Source organism: Salvelinus fontinalis, chromosome 10, assembly GCF_029448725.1.
Source record: "Salvelinus fontinalis isolate EN_2023a chromosome 10, ASM2944872v1, whole genome shotgun sequence".
In the NCBI taxonomy this organism is placed as follows: domain Eukaryota; kingdom Metazoa; phylum Chordata; class Actinopteri; order Salmoniformes; family Salmonidae; genus Salvelinus; species Salvelinus fontinalis.
This window is the reverse complement of record NC_074674.1, coordinates 12,307,324-12,334,382: the sequence shown is the minus strand read 5'-3', so window position 1 is coordinate 12,334,382 and position 27,059 is coordinate 12,307,324. Positions and strand designations below refer to the sequence as shown.

General features: G+C 43.4%; 1 protein-coding gene and 1 long non-coding RNA gene across 3 annotated transcripts in view; both read right to left on the bottom strand.

Annotated features, from left to right (window-relative positions):
* Positions 1 to 264: 264 nt before the first annotated feature.
* Positions 265 to 27,059, bottom strand: part of LOC129863637 (protein SCAI-like) — a 56,472-nt gene continuing 29,677 nt past the window's right edge. The window contains exons 6-17 of one of the 2 annotated variants that reach the window (XM_055935763.1): positions 12,658 to 12,754; positions 12,286 to 12,384; positions 11,734 to 11,886; positions 11,530 to 11,631; positions 11,230 to 11,358; positions 9,574 to 9,652; positions 9,355 to 9,454; positions 9,055 to 9,136; positions 8,409 to 8,481; positions 2,489 to 2,662; positions 2,299 to 2,399; positions 265 to 2,179 (exon numbers count right to left, since the gene is read on the bottom strand). In XM_055935763.1, the coding sequence (XP_055791738.1) occupies positions 2,030 to 2,179; positions 2,299 to 2,399; positions 2,489 to 2,662; positions 8,409 to 8,481; positions 9,055 to 9,136; positions 9,355 to 9,454; positions 9,574 to 9,652; positions 11,230 to 11,358; positions 11,530 to 11,631; positions 11,734 to 11,886; positions 12,286 to 12,384; positions 12,658 to 12,754 (1,339 nt within the window). In that variant the 3' untranslated portion in view covers positions 265 to 2,029. The remainder of the gene's footprint in view (positions 2,180 to 2,298; positions 2,400 to 2,488; positions 2,663 to 8,408; positions 8,482 to 9,054; positions 9,137 to 9,354; positions 9,455 to 9,573; positions 9,653 to 11,229; positions 11,359 to 11,529; positions 11,632 to 11,733; positions 11,887 to 12,285; positions 12,385 to 12,657; positions 12,755 to 27,059) is intronic. The other variant, XM_055935764.1, reaches the window with a different exon arrangement.
* LOC129863638 (uncharacterized) lies at positions 19,148 to 21,735 on the bottom strand. Its single transcript, XR_008760988.1, has 4 exons — positions 20,974 to 21,735; positions 20,700 to 20,855; positions 20,416 to 20,617; positions 19,148 to 20,311 (listed from the first exon to the last, which is right to left on the bottom strand). It is a non-coding gene; the product is annotated as an uncharacterized LOC129863638 (long non-coding RNA).

Sequence of the window (27,059 nt, the reverse complement as noted above, 5' to 3'; positions counted from 1 at the left end):
CATAGGGAGTAGTATTTCCCATGTTGAAATGATCCACTTTTGCTATCAGTGCTACAATGGGAAGAAATGTCTGTTTTCCCCTGGCTCTCCCCATGTCCTTGGGATGTATGCTGGCTGAACTTGACCAAAACAACTAATGGGGGGCCCGGATTAGAGAATGTGCAGTTCATTCATTAAATTGCTATGCTAACAGGATATCTTTTTCACAGTTAATACAATAAACTATATGACATATGTACAAAAGACAAACATCTCTCTATTACATACTGTTATTTACACATACATGATTTATTTTTTCTCTCAGTAAATACAAAAACAGAATCTGTTTAGCCATCTTTGTTCATCACCACACACACACACACACGTACTTAAAACTGATTGCCTGGGGTCTGTTTCAGCACTAGCCGTTTCCATTGCTTCAAGCCCCCATCAATTTAAGGAAACAAGATTATGCTTACATGGCTAATGCTCGAACTCATCTGCCATCAGGCTAACATGAACTCGACTGTGTAAACTCTATGGACAATAATACTGATAAGCCATGCAAAGAAAGAGAGGGGGGAAAAAATGAACTCTCTCCCTTAAACCATCATGCCTCAGTAATCCACTTAAAGGAATGTCATTATGGGGGCTTAGGAATGAAGGGCCTCACAGGGCCTCTAAAAGTCGTACATTTCCCAGAAGCCAACAGATTTTGAATCAGGAGCGGTGAATCTCAATAGAATATCCCCCCTTTACTTCATCCCCACTGGTCTGAAAGAACTGGTCAGGAGAGTGCAGGTAAAGGAAAGAATACGTGTGACTATTGTGATGCATTACCCAAAACATATAGTCTACCGCAAAGAGAAAGAGGCCGCTTCCAACCCTACGATGATCGAGTCTCACAAGATATGCTGCCAACGTCTTATGAAATCCAATCAAGGCCAAAGGAAAATCTTTGAAAAGAGCCACCCTGGTTCCTCAAGTGAATTCTTTGAAAAAGCAGATGATTGGGCAAGGTTTTTCTATTTAGCCTGTGTGAGGGTGGATAGCTGTGTACCTGCGGGGTGATTAAACCTATACCCGTGTTAAACCCAGTCCGAAAACGTCCTCTGATACAAGGAGTAACAGACAGTGAAAATAGATTAGTGACCACCCGCTTGCCCAGTCACTGCACTACAGGAGCTGACATGTTTGCAGACCCAGAGCCGCTGACTACACCATCACCCTATGTTAGTACCTAGAGGGTAGGCTAGTGCCTACGTAGGAGCTAGTGCCTACGTAGAGGGGCGGTTTCTGGAAAGGGCTAAACTGTTCATCGGGGTCTGCATAGACATCTGTTAGTTGACCCCTCCAGGCCTCAGTTTTACAGAACGGACTACTGAAACAAAACAAAAAAAGCAACTTACAGGCAATTACGTGATGTGTTAAAACCAGCAAATCTAGTCAGGTAAACATAAACATGCCAGTGGTCTCTCTAAACCCTACAGCCAGTAAACTTGGCCAACACATCTAACCACACTTAGAAGAGGAGACTTCCCTACAGCTTGCATTGAAGTCAATGCAATTTGCAGTGCTGTCGTAAAACTATGTTAATTTATTTTCTGTCTTTTTAAGTTTAAAATCCCTTTATCTTCATGTCCTGCTGCCCTCAGACTAAAATAGCTACTCCATGTGCTCATTTGAGTTTTGCTCGTTTTTATGAGTAACACGGACGTACATGCTCATCTCATGTGTATTTAAGTAGATGGGTGACTTGTTAATGTTTTTATTGTGCATGGTGCACTGTTGACTTCCACAAGTAGCTATATGACTATTCAAAATAAATATAGCTGATATGCTAAAAAATAGTTTTACATAAGGTGGGGGAAATAAGGGGGTCTTGGGTTCCAAAGAATCAGACCCTATTGCAGTGTGTTCAACAAGTAACTTGATTACCTCTGAACGATGATGAGAACTCTCCCCTGTGCGAGTGTGTATAGTGGTGGTGTGTGTGTCTGTAGTTGTTCTGTGTTTGTAAAGTTGTGGTGACTAGCTGGTCAGATAAAAGTCAGTAGTTCACATCCAGCGCTCTGTCCCAAAAGAGGCGCTGCACATCCAACATGGCAGCCAGCTCCAGAACGTGCTTCCGCAGGAAGCTGCTCTCCACCGTGTCCCGTTTAGGTAGCTGAGGGTACGATTCCGGGAAGCTCCTGGAGTCCTGCAAAAGGCAGACAGAGAGAGACGGATATTACACTTATCCCCATATGATCATAACTTCTGTGAATAACTATGGGAGATGTAACTAAGTACCAAGGGCACAGTAAAAAAACGATTTACCTGGAAGAGCCTGTGCATTCTCAGTGTAGCCGAGCAGAACACAAAGCGGATCAGTAACAATCGAAGGAACTCGTCACCGTAGAACTGTAGAAATGCTTGGTCTGTGAAGGAGAAATTCCACCGTTATGGTTGTGACATTTGCACTTAAAATGACAAAATGTATCACAGAATTGACAAAAAAATAAAGTACCTATAGCTAGTGAGCGTGTAATCATCTGGCCAATGTCACGGAACACCTTGCAAAGAAACTCGTCAGCCTTCTCCCACAATCCTTGGCGAAGGCTGCTCAGGCCACACACGGAGAGGAAAGCCAGAAGGGGGCAGTACAGGAAGAGTGTGAAAAGGCTGCCGCGCTGGGACTGGTCTGCGAGAAGAAGGAGACGGAGGGTGACAGACATGAGGCATTTATACAACGGTCTTTCTCAGAACACCTACAAAAACAATGTCTCATCTCACATGGCTTATTCTGACCACACATTTCTAAACCAATCAATAAAATTCATTCAAATAATTGCAGAATCCAATGGAAAATAAGTAGGCCTAAACGAGGACAATGGCTGGTTTTAATAGGCCAACACATGGGAGAATCAACTGACAAGCTCTGAGAGCCATTTTCTAGGATAGTTTACACACTTTAATTGCAGACTTCAACAATGAAAGTAACTGACTGTTGCCTTTAACATGCTAATTAAGAGGAGTACTTGTCACTGTTCTAGCCGGCTACCACCCGGTATTCTACCCTGCACCTATGTACATAGTCATTGAATAAATAATAAATGTTTATTTACTGTTTTACCAACTTTATATGTATAGAATGTATTCTAGTCATGGCTCATCCTATACAACTACTGCTGTACACACCTTTTCTATTCATATACTGTCTTTACACACCATTATACAATATGTACAGTGGGGCAAAAAGGTATTTAGTCAGCCACCAATTGTGCAAGTTCTCCCACTTAAAAAGATGAGAGAGGCCTGTAATTTTCATCATAGGTACACTTCAACTATGACAGACAAAATTAGAAGAAAAAAAATCCAGAAATCACATTGTAGGATTTTTAATGAATTTATTTGCAAATTATGGTGGAAAATAAGTATTTGGTCAATAACAAAAGTTTATCTCAATACTTTGTTATATACCCTTTGTTGGCAATGACAGAGGTCAAACGTTTTTAAGTCTTCACAAGGTTTTCACACACTGTTGCTGGTATTTTGGCCCATTCCTCCATGCAGATCTCCTCTAGAGCAGTGATGTTTTGGGGCTGTTGCTGGGCAACACGGACTTTCAACTCCCTCCAAAGATTTTCTATGGGGTTGAGATCTGGAGACTGGCTAGGCCACTCCAGGACCTTGAAATGCTTCTTACGAAGCCACTCCTTCGTTGCCCGGGCGGTGTGTTTGGGATCATTGTCATGCTGAAAGACCCAGCCACGTTTCATCTTCAATGCCCTTGCTAATGGAAGGAGGTTTTCACTCAAAATCTCTTGATACATAGCCCCATTCATTCTTTCCTTTACACGGATCAATCGTCCTGGTCCCTTTGCAGAAAAACAGCCCCAAAGCATGATGTTTCCACCCCCATGCTTCACAGTAGGTATGGTGTTCTTTGGATGCAACTCAGCATTCTTTGTCCTCCAAACACGACGAGTTGAGTTTCTACCAAAAAGTTCTATTTTGGTTTCATCTGACCATATGACATTCTCCCAATCTTCTTCTGGATCATCCAAATGCTCTCTAGCAAACTTCAGACGGGCCTGGACATGTACTGGCTTAAGCAGGGGGACACGTCTGGCACTGCAGGATTTGAGTCCCTGGCGGCGTAGTGTGTTACTGATGGTAGGCTTTGTTACTTTGGTCCCAGCTCTCTGCAAGTCATTCACTAGGTCCCCCCGTGTGGTTCTGGGATTTTTGCTCACCGTTCTTGTGATCATTTTGACCCCACGGGGTGAGATGTTGCGTGGAGCCCCAGATCGAGGGAGATTATCAGTGGTCTTGTATGTCTTCCATTTCCTAATAATTGCTCCCACAGTTGATTTCTTCAAACCAAGCTGCTTACCTATTGCAGATTCAGTCTTCCCAGCCTGGTGCAGGTCTACAATTTTGTTTCTAGTGTCCTTTGACAGCTCTTTGGTCTTGGCCATAGTGGAGTTTGGAGTGTGACTGTTTGAGGTTGTGGACAGGTGTCTTTTATACTGATAACAAGTTCAAACAGGTGCCATTAATACAGGTAACGAGTGGAGGACAGAGGAGCCTCTTAAAGAAGAAGTTACAGGTCTGTGAGAGCCAGAAATCTTGCTTGTTTGTAGGTGACCAAATACTTATTTTCCACCATAATTTGCAAATAAATTCATTAATTTTGATTTTTTTCTCTCATTTTGTCTGTGGTAGTTGAAGTGTACCTATGATGAAAACTACAGGCCTCTCTCATCTTTTTAAGTGGGAGAACTTGCACAATTGGTTGCTGACTAAATACTTTTTTGCCCCACTGTATATACAGTGCCTTCAGAAAGTATTCATACCACTTGACTTATTCCACATTTTGTTGTGTTACAGCCGGAATTCAAAATTGATTAAACATAAAAAATGTTCTCACCCATTTACACACACAATACCCCATATTGACAAAGTGAAAACAGGTTTAGACATTTTTGCCAATTTATTGGAAATTAAATACAAAAATCTCAGAAGTATTCACACCCCAGAGCCAATACATATTAGAATCACCTTTGGCAGCGATTACAGCTGTGAGTCTTTCTGGGTAAATCTAGGTGCTTTGGACACCTGCATTGTACAATATTCAAGCTCTGTCAAATATTTTTTTATTTTTATTTAACTAGGCAAGTCAGTAAAGAACAAATTCTCATTTACAATGACGGCCTACCACAGCCAAATCCTAACGACGCTGGGCCAATTGTGCGCCGTTCTATGGGACTCCCAATCACGGCCGGTTGTGATACAGCCTGGAATTGAATATGAAGTCGATCATTGCCAGACAACCATTTTCAAGTCTTGCATAGATTTAAGCAGATTTCATTCAAAACTCCGCCACTCAGGAACATTCACGGTCTTCTTGGTAGGCAACTCCAGTGTAGGTTTGCCCTTCTGATTTAGGTTATTGTCCAGCTGAAAGGTGAATTCCTCTCCCAATGTCTGGTGGAAAGCAGACTGAACCAGATTTTCCTCTAGGATTTTGCCTGTGATTTGCTCCATTCTGTGTATTTTTTATCCTGAAAAACTACCCAGTCCTTAACGATTACAAGCACACCCATAACATGATGCAGCTGCTACTATTCTTGAAATTGTGGAGAGTAGTACTCAGTAATGTGTTGGATTTTCCCCAAACATAACACTTTGTATTCAGGACAAAAAGTGAATTGCTTTGACACATTTTTTTGCAATATTACTTTAGTGCCTTGTAGCAAACAGGATGCATGTTTTTGAATATTTTTATTCTGTACAGGCTTCCTTTTCACTCTGTCAATTAGGTTAGTATTATGGAGTAACTACAATGTTGTTGATACATCCTCAGTTTTTTCCTATCACAGCCATTCAACTCTATAACTGTTTTAAAGTCACCACTGACCTCATGCTGAAATCGCTGAGTGGTTTCCTTCCTCTCGGGCAAAGGAGTTAGGAAGGATGCTTATATCTTTGTAGTGACTGCACACTGCCCTAACCCATCTGGACAAGAGGAATACCTATGTGAGAATGCTGTTCATCGACTACAGCTCAGCATTTAACACCATAGTACCCTCCAAACTCGTCATCAAGCTCGAGACCCTGGGTCTCGACCCCGCCCTGTGCAACTGGGTCCTGGACTTCCTGACGGGCCGCCCCCAGGTGGTGAGGGTAGGTAACAACATCTCCACCCCGCTGATCCTCAACACTGGGGCCCCACAAGGGTGCGTTCTGAGCCCTCTCCTGTACTCCCTGTTCACCCACGATTGCGTGGCCATGCACGCCTCCAACTCAATCATCAAGTTTGCGGACGACACTACAGTTGTAGGCTTGATTACCAACAACGACGAGACGGCCTACAGGGAGGAGGTGAGGGCCCTCGGAGTGTGGTGTCAGGAAAATAACCTCACACTCAACGTCAACAAAACAAAGGAGATGATTGTGGACTTCAGGAAACAGCAGAGGGAGCACCCCCCTATCCACATCGACGGGTCAGTAGTGGAGAAGGTGGAAAGTTTTAAGTTCTTCGGTGTACACATCACGGACAAACTGAATTGGTCCACCCACACAGACAGCGTTGTGAAGAAGGCGCAGCAGCGCCTCTTCAACCTCAGGAGGCTGAAGAAATTCGGCTTGTCACCAAAAGCACTCACAAACTTCTACAGATGCACAATCGAGAGCATCCTGTCGGGCTGTATCACCGCCTGGTACGGCAACTGCTCCGCCCACAACCGTAAGGCTCTCCAGAGGGTAGTGAGGTCTGCAGAACGCATCACCGGGGGCAAACTACCTGCCCTCCAGGACACCTACACCACCCGATGTCACAGGAAGGCCATAAAGATCATCAAGGACAACAACCACCCAAGCCACTGCCTGTTCACCTCGCTATCATCCAGAAGGCGAGTTCAGTACAGGTGCATCAAAGCAGGGACCGAGAGACTGAAAAACAGCTTCTATCTCAAGGCCATCAGACTGTTAAACAGCCACCACTAACATTTAGCGGCCGCTGCCAACATACTGACTCAACTCCAGCCACTTTAAAAATGGGAATTGATGGAAATTATGTAAAAATGTACCACCAGCCACTTTAAACAATGCCACCTAATATAATGTTTACATACCCTACATTACACATCTCTTATGTATATGTATATACTGTACTCTATATCATCTACTGCATCTTGCCATCTTTATGTAATACATGTACCACTAGCCACTTTAAACTATGCCACTTTATGTTTACATACCCTACAGTACTCATCTCATATGTATATACCGTACTCTATACCATCTACTGCATCTTGCCTATGCCGTTCTGTACCATCACTCATTCATATATCTTTATGTACATATTCTTTATCCCTTTACACTTGCGTGTATAAGGTAGTAGTTGTGGAATTGTTAGGTTAGATTACTTGTTGTTATTACTGCATTGTCGGAACTAGAAGCACAAGCATTTCGCTACACTCGCATTAACATCTGCTAACCATGTGTATGTGACTAATAAAATTTGATTTGATTTGATTTGACTGGGTGTACTGATACACCATCCAAAGTGTAATTAATAACATCACTATGCTCGAAGGGATATTCTGTCACGACTTCCGCCGAAGTTGGTGCCTCTCCTTGTTTGGGCAGCGTTCGTCGGTCGACGTCACCGGCTTTCTAGCCGCCACCGATCTACGTTTCCTTTTCCATTTGTTTTGACTTGATTGTACACACCTGGTTTCCATTACGTTATAATTTATTCACTATTTAACCCTCTGTTTCCCACATGGTTTTGTGCGTGTTTGTTCTTTGTTAAGTGGTCAAGACTTCTGTGAGCTGGTGTGTTTTTACCAGCATGGAAATTGTGTTATTTTCGGGTAAAGTATGTTTTTTTTACTAATTTCTGTGTCCTGCGCCTGACTCCATCCTACCCGCTGCACACTGACACCTGACATATTCGATGTCTGCTTTACAAAAAAAGCAGTTATTTACCAGTGAAAAACCTCCCGGGTCTGTGGTTGTATCATTTTTAATTAATAAGTAAAACATTTGAACCACATAATTCCACTTTGATATTATGCGGTATTCTGTGTAGGTCAGTGACCCCAAGAAATTATCAAAATTTTGTACATTTCAAATTCAGGCAACAAAATATGGAAAAAGTCAAGGGATGTGAAAAGTTTCTGAAGACATTGTATATTTATTTTCCGGTGTCTGACTTGGCTCGTTCTGATATTTCTTAGTTACTTTATTTTTCTGGATTATGTGTATATTATGTCATTATTTATTTTAATTATTGATAGGTATTACTGCACTGTTGGAGCTAGAAACACAAGCATTTTGATGCACGTGATACAACATCTGCAAATTTGTGTATGCGACCAATAAACTTATTTGATTTTGATTTGAGTACCAAGCTAAAATAATAGTGACAAACAAACCTTGCATGCTCTTTGGATAGACTGTGGGAGATAGAAGACACACCAGCGGCTGACCAAAGAGATTAGTGAAATTCTACATGGAGATACAAAAAAGCATTAAATATCAGCATTAGTAAGGATCACACCAGAGTGAATTCTCAAAAGGAATAGCCCAATTTTCCATAAATGCATCTTAAAATGAGTCAAACAAGTTGTTAACAAAAGGTTATCCCCTAAGTAAGCTCTACATGCCTTGTTCTCCATCTTGACTCCATGTCTTGAATACTGGTGCTCCCCCAGTGTTGTGTTTTGGCACCTTGATTATTTTATTTTGTTTTTATACAACTAATAATAATAATAATAATAATAATAATAAGATGAAAATCCAATGAACAACCAATTTAAGTATGCTGATGAAAATCCAGTGAACTACCATCAACCAATTTAAGTATGCTGATGAAAATCCAGTGAACTACCATCAACCAATTTAAGTATGCTGATGAAAATACAGTGAACTACCATCAACCAATTTAAGTATACTGATGAAAATCTGAATGAAAACAATTTGTAGAGTGTTTTGGCAATGTCTGAAAAGCGCCTCAAAGTTACCATTACCATCACCTTAACACATTTGTTTTTAATTGTGATGAATGTAATTCTCACCAACCTTATAGGCTGTGCTGTTGGCGGAGTCCACAATGACAAAGAGCGGCTTCCGGGTGAAAGGGAACAAGTCCCCAGGGTGAAGGCTAAGGCATACAGGAGTCAACAGTCATTGCATGTACACGCGCACACATTGTACAAACAACCATTTCTGGCAAATATCATAGAGTGTGTTTATAAAAAAACATGGGCTGTGCGAAAAGTTCAATGTCACTTTTTAAAGGCCAATACTGTACATGCATCTCATGTCTGCCAAACGTTAGAAAACATTGAGGACAGTGGACTGTCAGCGCCTGATCTTTACCAGTGCATCTCTTTTTGGGCGTTGTTCCTTTTCTGCACCGTCTCCCCGTTGGCCACATCACGGTTCGTGTTGGTGAGGACTCCTCCAAAGTCATATGGTCCTGATAGAAAGACAAAGTTAAATACATTTTTTGGGGAAGAAATGATCAGATTCATTTCAGCTCCTGCTTCAAAGAAGCTGATCAGTGAGTGTGTGTGTGTTTACAAAATGTTGGTGTACCCTCATAATCCAAGCATCCAGTAGGGAAGAGTCCAGTGGCTGAAAGATAGACGAGCAGCACACTGTTCACTGGCAACTCCTACAAAACAACACCTCAAATCAGCCAATGCCATCATAAATGTTTTGAGCTTGGTCAAACCTACATTAATGTATTTAAAATATACATTTAAAGAAAAAAATCTATTTACAGTGTTAAATAAACACATATGTGAAAACAATATTTTTGGAGAATTTTTTTTTCATTTTGGCTTTATAATAAGGTTGGTTTGCAACATGGAAAATAGTTGTGGAAATCTGTTGCAGCTTAAATTGACAAAAAAAATCCACAATGCAATGCACTCTATGGGCTGACTGGCTAGCTAGCTAGCAAACATAGCTACACTTAATAATACCAAAGACAAACAGTTTGTTTAGGTGATTTTACAGCTATCAATTTAGGAGTCTACAATCTCACCATGTTCAACCTGCAGATCAATGTTTCTCACAGAGTGGAGTCTGACATTAGCAATGGCAGATATACTTTTGAGGAGATGGGAAACGTTGCCATTGCTACGTCAATGGGCTGTTCGGTGCATTCTGGGCGATTCTGGGACAAGTACCACTCTTCTTCAAGGAGTGAATGGGAGTCTATTGCACCAACATTAGCACAAATTTCATCAACAACAAGTACAATATTACAAATCTTTGCAGAGATGTGAGATAATTAACTTGCTATCTGTAATATAGTATAGCTTTGGAATCGTGACATTACGTACTTTAAGGAAAATAGGCACGTTCCTCGACATGAACACTGACTTTGAGAAGGGATTGCATGGCGATTAGCTTAACAACCGCGTGACGCAGGGTGACAAAGTGAACGCGATTGGTCAACAGCCTGCTGGGTGGGGCGTTATACGTTCCTTCATTCATTGGATTCCTATCTCCTTTCTATAATATCTCTGGCAAAGACACCTTGCAATGTACCCTGGACTAAAGAGGTAAAAAGTGCTAGACCCTCTGTTAAATTACACATTTCTCGAGGTAGGAATATCACTCGAATGAGCCATTGCTCATATTTTAGAGAAGACATCTTCCCGAGTTATGACATCGGTCAGTATTGAAATCTGACATGTATGATAGACATTTTAGTGATTTTAAATGCATATCCCTATTAACTTCCAGTGTAGTGAGAGCGAATTTATCACAATGCTACGACATACCGGATGGATTTCTGCCTGCTTGAACGCCAATAACTCAGAGACACATGAAAACATGAAATGACCCAGGGAATTGATAGAACCTTTCCTTCAATTGAAATTTAGTTGAATTCTGATAGGATTCCATTAGGATGTACTCTGAAACAGGATATGTTGTTTCTTCTGTTCAGTGGTTACATTTCCATTGGGGAAGACTTGATTTGATGTAAAATTATCTCAGAGGTAAGCTAGACTGATCCATTTTTAGCACAGGACTGTACCACTAAAATGGACTACATAGAAGTTATTGGCAATTTCCAAAAACCACCGGAGCTTAAAAAAGGCAGATACAGGTGGGAGTGATGAAAAATAGATTAAAAGTAGCAACAACTTTCTTCAGCTCAGCCAAGCATGGCTAAGCCGACATTTTGGAACATGAAGGCAGAGCAGAGGGGACGGGGGACGTCAGATGGAGACTGACCTTAAAGGAGGCAGACAAAAAGGTGAAGAGCTGGCTGAACGTTGGCTTGTACAGCAGGTACTTGTGAGGGTTCTCTATCTTGGCTGGCTTCTCGCTGGGTTCCTGTGAAGGAAGACATGGGGTAAGGGCCTGTGAAGGAAGAAAGTGAGTAAGCAGCTGTTTAAAGGACAGGTTTCATGCAGGGTTGCCAGCGCTGCCTTTCGCCCGAAATCGCATGAGACTTTTACATTTGCAATATTCTGGATGTGTCGTTGTCCACAAGACATTCATGTAATAAGCATTTTCAGTATTCCTCCTCACCAATGTTCCATGTTTAGATGTCGTTGTGGCCAGGTTGACTGGTTCCCGCTCCAAAGCTTGGAGAATGCGGAACATATCGATGGTTAGCTCACTGAACTTCACCTGACAAACACAAAATAATATAGTTTAGAATGTGGGTCTACAGACTGGTCTAGGGGTCGTTATAGGGCTGGGCTTTAGACTAGAATGTATGCGTTCAAACACCTGGTTGTTGCAGTTGCCAATGATTAGTGCATCTGCCAGGGTGAGCTGACCAACCACCATGCCCTGTTCCAACGGAGGCATGCCCCCCTCCTGTAGCCGATTGGATATGATGACCACAGTATTTTCATTGTTCAGCACCACAACTGGGTCTGCCTGCTCACAGAAACAAACACACACTTTACAATTGTATCATGCACAGCTTCCCTTGTACTCCTTTGTGCACACCATTCCAGTAGCACACACGTGCTATTATCTTTCACTCAAATTAAAGATTTACAGAAATGTACAATCATAATTTCCCCCCCAAAATCCAGAATGAAATCCAGTACTTCATGTTGAATAGGTTAGTCACTGGTATGTACTTTAGTAATGGTCGTTGGGCAACATCTTTATCTAATGTTTGCTGACCTGTCGAGGCCTCCTTTAAGTGCTGCTATATCCTTCATTCATAAGTTATGATGACATTTCCGCCTTTCATAGTAGGCAATAGGCAGTAGAAACAGAAGGTAAAAGGCATCAGGTGATTCAGTCGGTTATTCTTTGGGATCTGACCTCCACAAAAGCTGCCACTTCCTGTAAAACCAGATTCCATTCCAACTGATCTTCTGTGTTGAATCGCTGCGTATAGTCCTCAATTTCCTCTGACAGCTCCTACAGGAGGGGAGACAGATATTATGTACACAAACATACAGCTGCTTGTAGGATCTTAAAGGAAATATATTTCAATTACAGTCAGAGGTTTACTAGAATGAACATTTCAGGCTGAAACTTGTGTTCTTTGTTCCTGTGTTTTCTGTTTCTCCACTTTATACGAAACCCCAATATAATAAAACAATACAAAAAAAAAGGCCGAAATAAATAGAAATGAGATTGAAGGATTCAGAACTTCCTCTGGTTCTTGCTTGTTTTTCTCAGGTTTCTTACCTTGACCAGCACTTTCACTTGGTCCATCTTGTTCAGAAGTAAACAAACTACAATGTAGCGGGTATAATACCGAAGTTTCTTCACTACCAACTCAGGCCTGACATGAGGGGCGGAGACAATAGAAGGAGAGTTGTGTTACAATCTAAGCAAAATACAGTGAGTCATTCCTGGTAAGCACAAAAACACACAAGTCAAATGTTTTGCACCAGGACTAAATTAATCGAGCTTTTGGAACATTCACGCTGTCATCAACAATTTTGTCACTGCAGGTATTCTACCATTACAGTGCATTTGGAAAGTATTCAGATCCCTTCACTTTTTACACATTTTGTTACAGCCTTGTTCTTAAAAATATATAATAATTTCCCCCCTCATCAATCTACACACACACAATATCCCATAATGACAAAGTAAAAACAGGTTTTTAGAAATTCTCGCTAATATTTTTTTTAAAAGGACATCTCACACTATTCAGACCCTTTACAGCCTTGAGTCTTCTTGGGTATGACGCTACAAACTTGGCACACCTGTATTTGGGGAGTGTGTCCATTTCTTCTTGGCAGATCCTATCCTCTCAAGCTCTGTCATGTTGAATGGAAAGCGTCACTGCACAGGTATTTTCAGGTCTCTCCAGAGATGTTCGATCAGGTTCAAGTCCGGGCTTTGGCTTGGCCACTCAAGGACATTCAGAGACTTGTACCGAAGCCACTCCTGCGTTGACTTGGCTGTGTGCTTAGGGTTGTTGTCCTGTTGAAGGTGAGCATTCGCCCCAGTTGGAGATCCTGAGCGCTCTGGAGCAGGTTTTCATCAAGGATCTCTCTGTACTTTGCACAGTTCATCTTTGCCTCGATCCTGGCTAGTCTCCCAATCCCTTCAGCTGAAAAACATCCCCACAGCATGATGCTGCCACCACCATGCTTCACCGTGGGGATGGTGCCAGGTTTCCTCCAGAAGTGACGCTTGGCATTCAGTGGCAAAGTGTTCAATCTTAATTTCAACAGACCAGAGAATCTTGTCCTGTAAGTGCCTTTTGGCAAACTCTAAGCGGGCTGTGATGTGCCTTTTACTGAGGAGTGGCTTCCATCTGGCCACTCTACCATAAAGGCCTGATTGGTGGAGTGCTGCAGAGATCGAGTTCAGGGGAGAGAGAGAGATACAGCTGCATGTAAGCTCTCACATTTTCCAACATGTTTTTTACAAAAATATATATTTGGAGTTAGATAAACTATACAGGATGCTACCCTCCACAGCATAACCTTCACTCCAGATCAAAACTCAAAACATACAACCTCATTTTGGACCAAATTACCTGGAAGGATTAATAGTTTCAAGGACACCATTCAACCTGAAACGGTGACAGACCAGATACAACTTCAATTAGCACTGAGGTGTGAAGTGAGAGGTGTCGAAGCCTTTGAGCCCAACAAATGGCAGGCTACCCCACCCAAATCCGGAGGCCTTGAAGCCTCCTCCCGCTGTTCAGAGACCATCCACTGGCATTTTCTACAAGAACTCTGCCTCCAGAAATAAAAGCTTCTCCCAAGTGGGTGTGACCTACTCCCGTTGCCTGCTGCACTGCTGCTTGGATTCCACCTGGCAATCTGTTCGTCGTCTGCCCTGGCTTGTCTCCCCCTGCTTGTCTCCCCCTGTCTGGTACATGTACCCCCACCACACTCCCCCCTCTCCTCCAGCACACACTCACAGATGGGGTGAGTGATTCTGAACTTACAATGGCTAGCCCCAAGTCATTATATTGTATTTTTGGTGCATTTTGCTATTTGCCTCATGACTCCTGCATGCTTTGTTGACTGAACTTTCTTGTTTACTGAATAGCCCTGATGCTCCTCCCTCTTTTTCCCCTGCCCCGCTACATTGGTTCTCCCTGCAGGAGGTCAGAGTCCAAGGTGCTAAAGGAGCTTCTTAAACTTGGCCCCAAAACGACATCTGGGTCAGATGGTTTAGACCCTTTATTCTTTAAAGGTTGCTGCCCCTATCATCGCCAAGGTTATCGCTGACCTTTTTAACCTGTCTCTCCTCTCTGGGGAGAGACAGCCTCCCATTGCTTGGAAGGCAGCCACAGTTCATCCATTATTTAAAACTGTTATAGGCCTATTTCTATTTTGCCCTGTTTATCACAAGTGTTGAAAAAACTTGTCAATAATCAACTGACTGGCTTACTTGACGTCTATAGTATTCTCTCTGGTATGCAATCTGGTTTCCGCTCAGGTTATGGACGTGTCACTGCAACCTTTAAGGTCCTCAATGATGTCACCATTGCCCTTGATTCTAAGCAATGTTGTGCTGCTATTTTTATTGACTTGGCCAAAGCTTTTGATACGGTAGACCATTCCATTCTTTTTGGCCGGCTAAGGAGTATTGGTGTCTCTGAGGGGTCTTTGGCCTGGTTTGCTAACTACCTCTCTCAAAGAGTGCAGTGTAAAAAGCAGGGATGCAAACTGGTGAGGACACAAAAAGGTGACACATTTTCTTTGCACTGAAACACACAAAACGTCTCTGCTAAGGGGATTTTTATTTTAAATCAGCTTTAAAATTCTAATTTCTAGTGACTTTTAGGCTGAATCCCTTCTTGAAATGCAGGTTAACTGTGTACTAATTAAACAACAAAGAATATGATCTACACGATCAGTCTCTGTTTGTAAGAGTGGTTAATGTGAGCCTAACTCACAGCTAAACATTTTCAGGAAAACAATCCAATGTTATTTCAAATCAAATCAAATTGTATTTGTCACATTCGCCGAATACAACAGGTGTAGATCTCACAGTGAAATGCTTACTTACAAGCCCTAACCAACAATGCAATTAAAAAATAAATAATAATAACAATATGAAATAAAAGTAACAAATAATTTAAAGAGCAGCAGTAAAAGGGGCCTCCCAGGTGGCGCAGTGGTCTAGGGCACTGCATCGCAGCGCTAGCTGTGCCACCAGAGATTCTGGGTTCGCGCCCAGGCTCTGTCGCAGCCGGCCGTGACCGGGAGGTCCGTGGGGCGACGCACTATTGGCCTAGCGTCGTCCGGGTTAGGGAGGGTTTGGTCGGTAGGGATATCCTTGTCTCATCGCGCACCAGCGACTCCGGTGGCGGGCCGGGCGCAGTGCGCGCTAACCAAGGTAGCCAGGTGCACGGACACATTGGTGCGGCTGGCTTCCGGGTTGGAGGCGCGCTGTGTTAAGAAGCAGTGCGGCTTGGTTGGGTTGTGTTTCAGAGGACGCATGGCTTTTGACCTTCGTCTCTCCCGAGCCCGTACGGGAGTTGTAGCGATGAGACAAGATAGTAATTACTAACAATTGGATACCACGAAATTGGGGAGAAAAGGGGGTAAAAAATTAAAAAAATTGAAAAAAAAGAGCAGTAGTAAAATAACAATAACGAGGCTAGGCTATATACAGGGGGTACCGATACAGAGTCAATGTGGGGGCACCAGTTAGTCAAGGTAATTGAGGTAATATGTACATGTAGGTAGAGTTACTATGCATAGATAATAACAGAGAGTAGCAACAGTGTAAAGGGGGTGGGGGCAATGCAAATAGTCTAGTTAGTCATTTGATTAGATGTTCAGGAGTCTTATGGCTTGAGGGTAGAAACTGTTTAGAAGCCTCTTGGACCTAGACTTGGCGCTCCGGCATCGCTTGCCTTGCGGTAGCAGAGAAAACAGTCTATGACTAGGGTGGCTAGAATCTGACCATTTTTAGGGCGTTCCTCTGACACCGCCTGGTAAATAGGTCCTGAATGGCAGGAAGCTTGGCCCCAGTGATGTACTGGGCCGTACGGACTACCCTCTGTAGTGCCTTGCGGTCGGAGGCCGAACAGTTGCAATACCAGGCCGTGATGCAACCAGTCAGGATGCCCTCGATTATGCAGCTGTAGAACCTTTTGAAGATCTGAAGACCAATACCAAATCTTTTCAGTCTCCTGAGGGGGAATAGGTTTTGTTGTACCCTCTTCACAACTTATTGGTGTGCTTGGACCATGTTAGTTTGTTGGTGATGTGGTCACCAAGGAACTTGAAGCTCTCAACCTGCTCCACTATAGCCACGTCGATGAGAATGGGAGTGTGCTCAGTACTCCTTTTCCTGTAGTCCACAAACATCTCCTTTGTCTTGATCACGTTGAGGGAGAGGTAGTTGTCCTGGCACCACAGGACAACTACCCCAAATGGCTGTCTCGTCATTGTCGGTGAACAGGCACTGTTGTGTCATCGACAAACTTGATGGTGTTGGAGTTGTGCCAGGCCGTGCAGTCATGAGTGAACAGGGAGAACAGGAGGGGACTGAGCACGCACCTGAGGGGCCCCCATGTTGAGGATCAGTGTGGCCGACGTGTTGTTGCCTACGCTTACCACCTGGGGCCGCCCGTCAGGAAGTCGACGATCCAGTTGCAGAGGGAGGTGTTAAGTCCCAGGGTCCTTAGCTTAGTGATGAGCTTTGAGGGCACTATGGTGTTGAACGCTGACCTGTAGTCAATGAAAAGCATTTTCACATAGGTGTTACTTTTGTCCAGGTGGGAAAAGGCAGTGTGGAGCGCAATAGAGATTGCATCATCTGTGGATCTGTTAACGCGGTATGCAAATTGTAGTGGGTCTAGGGTTTCTGGGATAATGGTGTTGATGTGAGCCATGACCAGTCTTTCAAAGTACTTCATGGCTACAGACTTGAGTGCTACGGGTCGGTAGACATTTAGGCAGGTTACCTTGGTGTTCCTGGGCACAGGGACTATGGTGGTCTGCTTGAAAAATGGTATTACAGACTCAGACAGGGAGAGGATGAAAATGTCAGTGAAGACACTTGTTAGAAGGTCAGCGCATGCTCGGAGTACATGTCCCGGTAATCCATCTGGCCCTGCGGTCTTGTGAATGTTGACCTATTTAAAGGACTTACTCACATCGGCTGCGGAAGGCGTGATCACACAGTCGTCTGGAACAGCTGATGCTCTCATGCATGTTTCAGTGTTATTTGCCTCGAAGTGAGCATAGAAGTAATTTAGCTCATCTGGTAGGCTTGTGTCACTGGGCAACTCTTTGCTGCGTTTCCCTTTGTAATCTGTAATAGTTTGCAAGCCCTGCCACATCCGACGAGCGTCGGAGCCAGTGTAGTTGGATTCGATCTTAGCCCTGTATTGATGCTTTGCCTGTTTGATGGTTCGTCGGAGGGCATAGTGGGATTTATTATAAACTTCTAGGTTGGAGTCCCGCTCCTTGAAAGCGGCAGCTCTACCATTTAGCTCAGTGCGGATGTTGCCTGTAATCCATGACTTCTGGTTGGGATATGTACGTACAGTCACTGTGGGCTACTGATGAAGCCAGTGACTGACGTGGTGTACTCCTCAATGCCATCGGAAGAATTCCAGAACATATTCCAGTCTGTGCTAGCAAAATAGTCCTGTAGCTTAGCATCTGCTTCATCTGATCACCTTTTTATTGACCGAGTCACTGGTGCTTCCTCCTTTAATTGTTGCTTGTAAGGAGGAATCAGGAGAATAGAATTATGGTCAGATCTGCCAAATGGAGGGTGAGGGAGAGCTTTGTCCGTCTCTGTGTGTGGAGTAAGGGTGGTCTAGAGTTTTTCCCCCTCTGGTTGCACATTTAACATGATGGTGGAAATTTGGTAAAGGGATTTAAAGTTTCCCTGCAGTAAAGTCCCCAGCCACTAAGAGCATTTTCCTGTTTGCTTATGACGGTATACAGCTCATTAAGTGTGTTCTTAGTGCAAGCATCGGTCTGTGGTGGTATGTAAACAGCTACGAAAAATATGGATAAAAACTCTACCTCAGGCGATTAAAACCTCAAGACTTCCTTAGATATCATGCACCAGCTGTTGTTTACAAATATACATAGACCGCCACCCCTTGTCTTACCAGAGGCTGCTGTTCTATCCTGCCGATACAGTGTAAAACCCGCCAGCTGTATGTTGTTCATGTCATCGTTCAGCCACGACTCAGTGAACCATAAGATATTACAGTTAATGTCCCGTTGGGAGTTTTATCTTGCTCGTAGGTCATCAACTTTATTTTCCAATGATTGCATGTTTGCCAATAGAACGTCATGGCAGTGGAGGTTTACTCACTCGCCTTCGAATTCTCGGAAGGCAGCCCGACATCCGCCCCCTTTTTCTCCGTTGTCTTCTCTTCACACAAATGACGAGGATTTGGGCCTGTTCCTGGGAAAGCAGTATATCCTTCACATCGGACTCGTCAGACGCATTAAAGGAATAAGCTTCTACCAGTTCGTAGTGAGTAATAGCTGTTCTGATGTCCAGAAGTTATTCGGTCATAAGAGATGGTAGCAGCAACATTATGTATAAAATATTATTTTTTTTAAAGTTACAAACAGCGCAAAAAAACGAACAAAATAGCACAGTTGGTTAGGAGCACGTAAAACGTCAGCCATCCTCTCCGGCGCCATTCTATCATGTTCTTTTTTGTTGCCTTGACTTTACTGCAAATGACACTCAAGTCCACAGAATAAACAATTAATTCATATTTTATACTGGTTTATGTAGTCGAGTCAATATAATGCCACATACATTTTAGGTCAATATTTCTCAAAGGATGGAGTTATTTCCAGATATTCTGGAAAGTTAGCTAGCTAACTCATTGATCCAGCTTTCAGGAACAGTCCCTATGATACTGTACTGCCCAACAGAACAGAACATTCATAGGTAATACATTTCAGAGGGGAAGTTAAACGAAACACAAATAGAACTCTCCTTTCCTATACCCACATACGTTTTCACAACACTTTCTTTTAATAATATATGAATTGCAAACATAAAAACATAGTCCATAAAATTAAGGTAAATGGTGGCAGAAAACAGGCCTCAGATGCGTCCTAACAATCTGGGATTTATTTGACAAAGGGAGAGTACTGGAGGGAAGGCGATGGCTGGGTAGAGGGTTTTCCCCTACTTCTTTTTCTTAGCCTGGACAAGTATTTCAAGTGCCCACTTGCGCTGTTTTGCAGCATGCTTGAGCCTCGCCCGCTTCTCCTTTCAGCTGCCGCCCTCTTGCTCTCCTGAGCACTTCCAGATGGCTGACAGCCATACTCGAGATGTCGTCTTCGGTCTTCCAGCAGACTCTGCTGCCACTGTGTCTTGTCTACTGTTCCTGCTGACCTGAAGTTTCTGCAGAGCCTTTGGTCCACCTTGCATCCTCCCGTTTAAACATCTCCACTACAGTGTAATTCACAGTCTGTATTGCATTGAACGTTGAGATGTTCATGTTGGGGCTTCGTGTATCAATGATGTCGTTCATCCAGCTAAACAAAGACTCAACCCTGGTACCATGAAAGACGGAGAAGGCACCTTTCACCACATTACCCAGGGCTGGATACTTCAGTGTCTGGGCCAAGACATGAGCCCACCACTCCACCATGCCATCTCCCTCTGTGAAGCTGGCCAGGCATGGATCGATGTTGTATCACATGATCTCGTGGTGGAGATCACTGCTGGCTGGTGAGAGGTGGCCCAACATTGCGCTCAGCTTCTTCAACTGGATCGCTGCCTGCGAGTGGCCTCTCAAAATCGTGTCCAGAGCAGACAGTGACCTCAGTGTGTGACTTTACAAGGGCAACTTATTCTGCATGTGAAGTGCAGAGGTGGTGTAGGCTTTGGTGACCTGTTCCATGAAGGACTTCAGCAGCTGAAATATGGACCACCACAAAACTGACAATTACTACATGTTTTGAAACAATGACAAAACAGATATCAACGTATTAAATGTAATTTAAATTGCAGGGTACTAACAGCATGATTAGGATTCCTGGTTCTGATTCCATCTGCTTCCCACACCACACACATCTCCCTGGCAGACAGCAGCATCTTCTCCTGAAGTGCCATCACTCCCATAGTCTTGGGTGACACTTTAGTTATGTATTCAGCTTTGACGAAGCAAGAAAAAAGCTGACAGCTGTTTGTCGTGGAGCTTATGTACCAACATCTGGCTACCCTGTGAATGTAAAACAAACTGTTGTGAAATACAATATTGTCTATACAAGTATAGCCAACAGTCGCAGATAGAAAATACCCACCTGAAAAACCATTACGTACTCCTTCGGGATAGCCAGTACACCCACGTAAATGCTGAGTTGTAGGTCACTTGTAGTGCCCTCATGCCACACCTTCCTGGTCACCCTCTTGCTTCTGTCTTTTACTTCTTTTTAAAACTTTTACTTTTACTTTCATGCCTGTGGAAACAGAATCAGTAAGTTAAGTGTCAATAAGGTACATTTTGCTCATCGCTGGTAACCAGGATGTAAACAAACTCAATACTAAGCTTAACATAGAACTAGTGATGACCTTCACCTTTTCTGTTGAGGTCCTCGTGCAAAGACTTGATCCGCGCTTGTGCCGTCTCGCTCACGTGGTGTTCTTTGTAAATGTGTTCCAGTGGGTCCTTGTACAGCTCCTGGTCTTCGTTGCTCAGGAACCCGTAGTACGCCGGCAGCATTCTGTGTGTCAAATGGTGACATATGTAGACACAAACCTCTGAGGCAGGGATGTTCAGGTACCGGCATATCTCCTTGAGGTACATCATCTGACAAAAAGAGACTATAAAATTATTTATTTCCATATACTGCCCCTTTATTGTTCTTCATCATTTAAGGTAGGATTGCACAGAAACAAGATAGATTTGGAATAAATTCAGTATTCAGATGAATTAATGAATCAAATTAATAAAGATTTAATTAATTTCATACATTGAGTGATAAGTAAATACCAAACATTCAAATATACTTGTTTTTACTTGATCTGGAGACCACTGATGATCAGTGTGCAGATCATTGAAGAGCTGCTCAAGGGCTCTGCAAACTTCTTTGCCGCATTGTGGATGTGATGACAGGAGTCTCCATCAATGTCGAGCAGGTTTGGACATTGCATCTGACGGATCCTTGTCTCGATGCCGGTCTTGCTCACCAGAATATTCCATGGGATGTTATGGTTGAAGAAGTGGCAGAGCGCCCTCTCCAAGCTGACGGCATTCACCTTGATGACCTCCAGGGACCCCAAGTGCTCCACTATCACCTTCCTCGTGTCATCATGGTAGTAGCTTACTAGCATGGAGAGGACCTTCAAATCAAACCAAATAAAATCAGGATTTATTTGTCAAATGCACAGTAAACATATGTTGACTGGACAATGAAATGCTTGTTCCTTGAGCTTTCTCTTTCTCTTTCTCAACAATGTACGGTAAGAGAATATTAAAACAAGAGAAAAGTAGTGCAAATAGAGTAGAGACTATAGAATGGCAAATAGATATAAGAAAGTAATAATTACATATGAGAACAACCTTCTTGTTGCTGTTAGATGTGCTCTCATCCAAGTTCAAAGAACAGGGAAACCTGCTCAGGTTTGAGACGGTCCTTTTGGAGAAGGTCCGCACTAGGCCATGGACCATCTTGGAGGATGCCGCGGTTGTTGAGAGCTTCATCCTCTCCAAAGCCACCTTGTCAATGGCAAGACTTTGCGCTAGCTCAACAATTACTGGAGCAAACGAAGGTGGAGGGAATGCTCTGCTAGGACACCAAGGACCATAGCCTAGAAGACACAAATTATGAAATTAACTAAAAGTAGGCACACTACATATTTTTTTTATCTTGTGTAAATTGCTCAACAGTGTTTATTTGACCTATACTAACAGTTTGCCTGACATGTGCTATGTTGACTTCTCAAATACTGATGCTGCTGACCTAACACACCTACCACTGCATTTGCTATGCGGTCTATAGTGGGCACGGGAAGCTGAGCCTGTTGATCCTTAATCTTCTCTGGCCCCTGGTGGAATGGTGCTGGTGGTGTCTCCCTGAGCAGTATCTGAGCTACACTGCACGTTGTTATTACATTGTACACTTTCTGCCTTTGTACATCTGTTCTACAATGTGCCAGCAGAGCATTAGACCTTTTGTTGGCATAATTTCTTTCAGGCAGAGAGTACACCTGGCATACCCCTTTTTATCCACTGTATTGAAAAAGTGAGAAAGAGGGAGGAAGTTCCTTTCACCTCTATAGTGACACCCAGTTTAAACCAGGCCCAGCTCCAGCTACACTTAATCCCTGAATCCACTTGTAAACAAACAACGCCTCGTCTTCACCTAACTCTCTCATTCTGAAAATGAACCACAGAGGGAAAACATTAAGTCGTTAGCTATCTATGAACTAAGTACTAACTATCTAGTTAACATTTCTCACAGATTTCCATCAGGGTCCAGTGAGCAACTAACAACGTTATAGCTTGAGGAACGTTAAGGAGTCGTATACTAGTTAATACCATAGCTAACGTTAGCTCATCTGATGTTGTAACTTTAGCTAGCTAGCTAAAGCTAGCTGTATGACTTTGTTAGCCAGCTAATTTTCACACCATAATGAGCTGATAAAATAATTGAGTTTAAGTACACTTTATCACCTTCTCACCTCCGTCGGCAGGCTTCTCAACAACCTCTTCGTCCTCACTTCTGCTGTAAGTTTCAAACTGCTTTTCCACTCTCCGCAGTCTTTCCAGAGCGCGCTCTGATGCTGTAACTAGTAAGTTGGTCATCTCTTCACTCTTCAGTCGCATGCTGCATTTTGTTATTTGTTAACGATTGGCTGAGCCTTGGATACAGCCAGTATTGCTCCAAACGCGCATCCCCCCCCCCCCCCCCCCTCAAACTTTTCTCATCTGAACAATTTTGGATTCAAAATGTGAATTTCGCAGAAAAGTGACTAGTTTGCATCCCTGATAAAGTCAGAACATCTGCTGTCTCAGCTACTGCCTGTCTGTCACCAAGGGTGTAGCCTAGGCCCCACGGTCTTCTCAATTTACATCAACATAGCTCAGGCAGTAGGAAGCTCTCTCATCCATTTATATGCAGATACCATCTTATACTCAGCTGGCCCCTCCCGCATTTTGGGTTAAACACTCTACAATAAAGCTTTCTTAGTGTCCAACAAGCTTTCTCTGCCCTTAACCTTGTTCTGAACACCTCCAAAACAAAGGTCATGTGGTTCGGTAAGAAGAATGCCCCTCTCCCCACAGGTGTGACTACCTCATACAAGTACTTGGGAGTATGGTTAGACGGTACACTGTCCTTTTCTCAAGACATATCAAAGCTGCAGGCAAAAGTTAAAACTAGACTTGGTTTCCTCTATTGTAATCGCTCCTCTTTCACCCCAGCTGCCAAACTAATCCTGATTCAGATGACCATCCTACCCATGCTAGATTACAGAGACATATTTTATAGATCGGCAGGGTAAGGATGCTCTCGAGTGGCTAGATGTTCTTTACCATTCGGCCATCAGATTTGCCACCAATGCTCCTTATAGGACACATCACTGCACTCTATACTCCTCTGTAAGCTGGTCATCTCTGTATATCCGTAGCAAGACCCACTGGTTGATGCTTATTTATATAACCCTCTTAGTCCTCACTCCTCCCTATCTGAGATATCTACTGCAGCCCTCATCCTCCACATACAACACCTGTTCTGCCAGTCACATTCTGTTAAAGGTCCCCAAAGCACACACATCCCTGGGCCACTCGTCTTTTCAGTTCGCTGCAGCTAGCGACTGGAACGAGCTGCAACAAACACTCAAACTGGACAGTTTTATCTCAATCTCTTCATTCAAAGACTCAATCATGGACACTCTTACTGACAGTTGTGGCTGCTTTGCGTGATGTATTGTTGTCTCTACCTTCTTGTCCTTCGTGCTGTTGTCTGTGCCAAATAATGTTTGTACCCTGTTTTATGCTGCAACCATGTTCTGCTGCTACCATGTTATTGTCCTGTTGTGTTACTGCCATGCTATGATGCCATGTGTTGCTGCCATGCTGTGTTGTTGTCTTAGATCTCTCTTTATGTAGTGTTGTCTCTCTTGTCCTGATGTGTCTACGCAGGAGGCTTTTTGCCTTTTGGTAGGCCGTCATTGTAAATAAGATTTTGTTCTTAACTGACCTGGCTCGTTAAATAAAGGTTAAATAAAAATATTAAAAATGGTTGTTCTTCTGGAAGGTTCTCCCATCTCCACAGAGGAACTCTGGAGCTCTGTCAGAGTGACCATCGGTTTTTGGTCACCTTCCTGACCAAGCCCCTTCTCCCCCGATTGCTCAGTTTGGCTGGGCGACCAGATCTAGGAAGAGTCTTGGTGGTTTCCAACTTCTTCAATGCTGCAGAAATGTTTTGGTACCCTTCCCCAAATCTCTGCCTTGACACAATCCTGTCTCGGAGCTCTACGGATAATTCATTTTGACCTCATTGGTTAGTTTTTGCTCTGACATGCACTGACAACTATGAAACCTTATATAGACAGGTGTGTGCCTTTCCAAATCATGTCCAATCAATTGAATTTACCACAGGTGGACTCCAATCAAGTTCTAGAAACATCAAGAATGATCAATGGAAACAGGATGCACCTGAGCTCCATTTCGAGTCTCATAGCAAAGCGTCTGAATACTTATTTACATAAGGTATCAGTTTTTTTTGTTTTAATAAATTTGCAAACATTTCTAAAAAACAGTTTTTGCTTTGTCATTATGGGGTAGTGTGTGTACATTGATGAGGGGAAAAAAGTATAAACTCAGCAAAAAACAGAAACGTCCCTTTTTCAGGACCCTGTCTTTCAAAGATAATTCGTAAAAATCCAAATAACTTCACAGATCTTCATTGTAAAGGGTTTAAACACCGTTTCCCACGCTTGTTCAATGAACCATAAACAATTAATGAACATGCACCTGTGGAACGGTCGTTAACTTCTTATGGCTGGGGGCGCTATTTTCACGTTTAGTTCACCAATCGAAATTCACAAGGCCAGGCGAAAGTCCAGACGAAAAGTCTAAACAGTTCCATTACAGTTCGTAGAAACATGTCAAACGATGTATAGAATCAATCTTTAGGATGTTTTTATCATAAATCTTCAATAATGTTTCAACCGGACAATTCCTTTGTCTTTAGAAATGAAAAGGAACAGAGCTCGCTCTCACGGCCGCACGCCTGACTTAGCTCATGGCATTCTGCCAGACCCCTTAGTCAAACAGCTCTTATTCGCTCCCCCTTCACAGTAGAAGCCTTCTAAAGACTTTTGACATCTAGTGGAAGCCTTAGGAAGTGCAATATGACCCCATAGACACTGTATATTGGATAGGCAAAGACTTGAAAACCTACAAACCGCAGATTTCCCACTTCCTGGTTCAATTTTTTGCCTGCCATATGAGTTCTGTTATACTCACAGACATCATTCAAACCGTTTTAGAAACTTCAGAGTGTTTTCTATACAAATCTACTAATAATATGCATATCTTAGCTTCTGGGCCTGAGTAGCAGGCAGTTTACTTTGGGCACCTTATTCATCCAAACTACTCAATACTGCCCCCAGCCATAAGAAGTTAAGACACTAACAGCTTACAAACGGTAGGCAATTAAGGTCACATTTATGAAAACGTAGGACACTAAAGAGGCCTTTCTACTGACTCTGAAAAACACCAAAAGAAAGATGCCCAGGGTCCCTGCTCATCTGCATGAACGTGCCTTAGGCATGCTGCAAGGAGGCATGAGGACTGCAGATGCGGCCAGTGCAATAAATTGCAATGTCCGTACTGTGAGACACCTAAGACAGCCCTACAGGGAGACAGGACGGACAGCTGATCGTCCTCACAGTGGCAGACCACGTGTATCAACACCTGCACAGGATCGGTACATCCGAATATCACACCTGCGGGACAGGTACAGGATGGCAACAACAACTGCCCGAGTTACACCAGGAACGTACAATCTCTTCATCAGTGTTCAGACTGTCCGCAATAGGCTGAAAGAAGCTGAACAGAGGGCTTGTAGGCCTGTTATAAGGCTCCTCACCAGACATCACCGGCAACAACGTCGCCTATGGGCACAAACCCACCGTCGATGGACCAGACAGGACTGGCAAAAAGTGCTCTTCACTGACGAGTCGAAGTTTTGTCTTGCCAGGAGTGATGATCAGATTCGCGTTTATCGTCGAAGGAATGAGCATTACACCGAGGTCTGTACTCTGGAGCGGGAGCGATTTGGAGGTGGAGGGTCCGTCATGGTCTGGGGCGGTGTGTCACAGCATCATCGGACTGAGCTTGTTGTCATTGCAGGCAATCTCAAAGATGTGTGTTACAGGGAAGACATCCTCCTCCCTCATGTGGTACCCTTCCTGCAGGCTCATCCTGACATGACCCTCCAGCATGACAATGCCACCATCCATACTGCTCGTTCTGTGCGTGATTTCCTGCAAGACAGGAATGTCAGTGTTCTGCCGTGGCCAGCGAAGAGCCCTGATCTCAATCCCATTGAGCACGTCTGGGACCTGTTGGATCGGAGGGTGAGGGCTAGGGCCATTCTCCCCAGAAATGTCTGGGAACTTGCAGGTGCCTTGGTGGAAGAGTGGGGTAACAT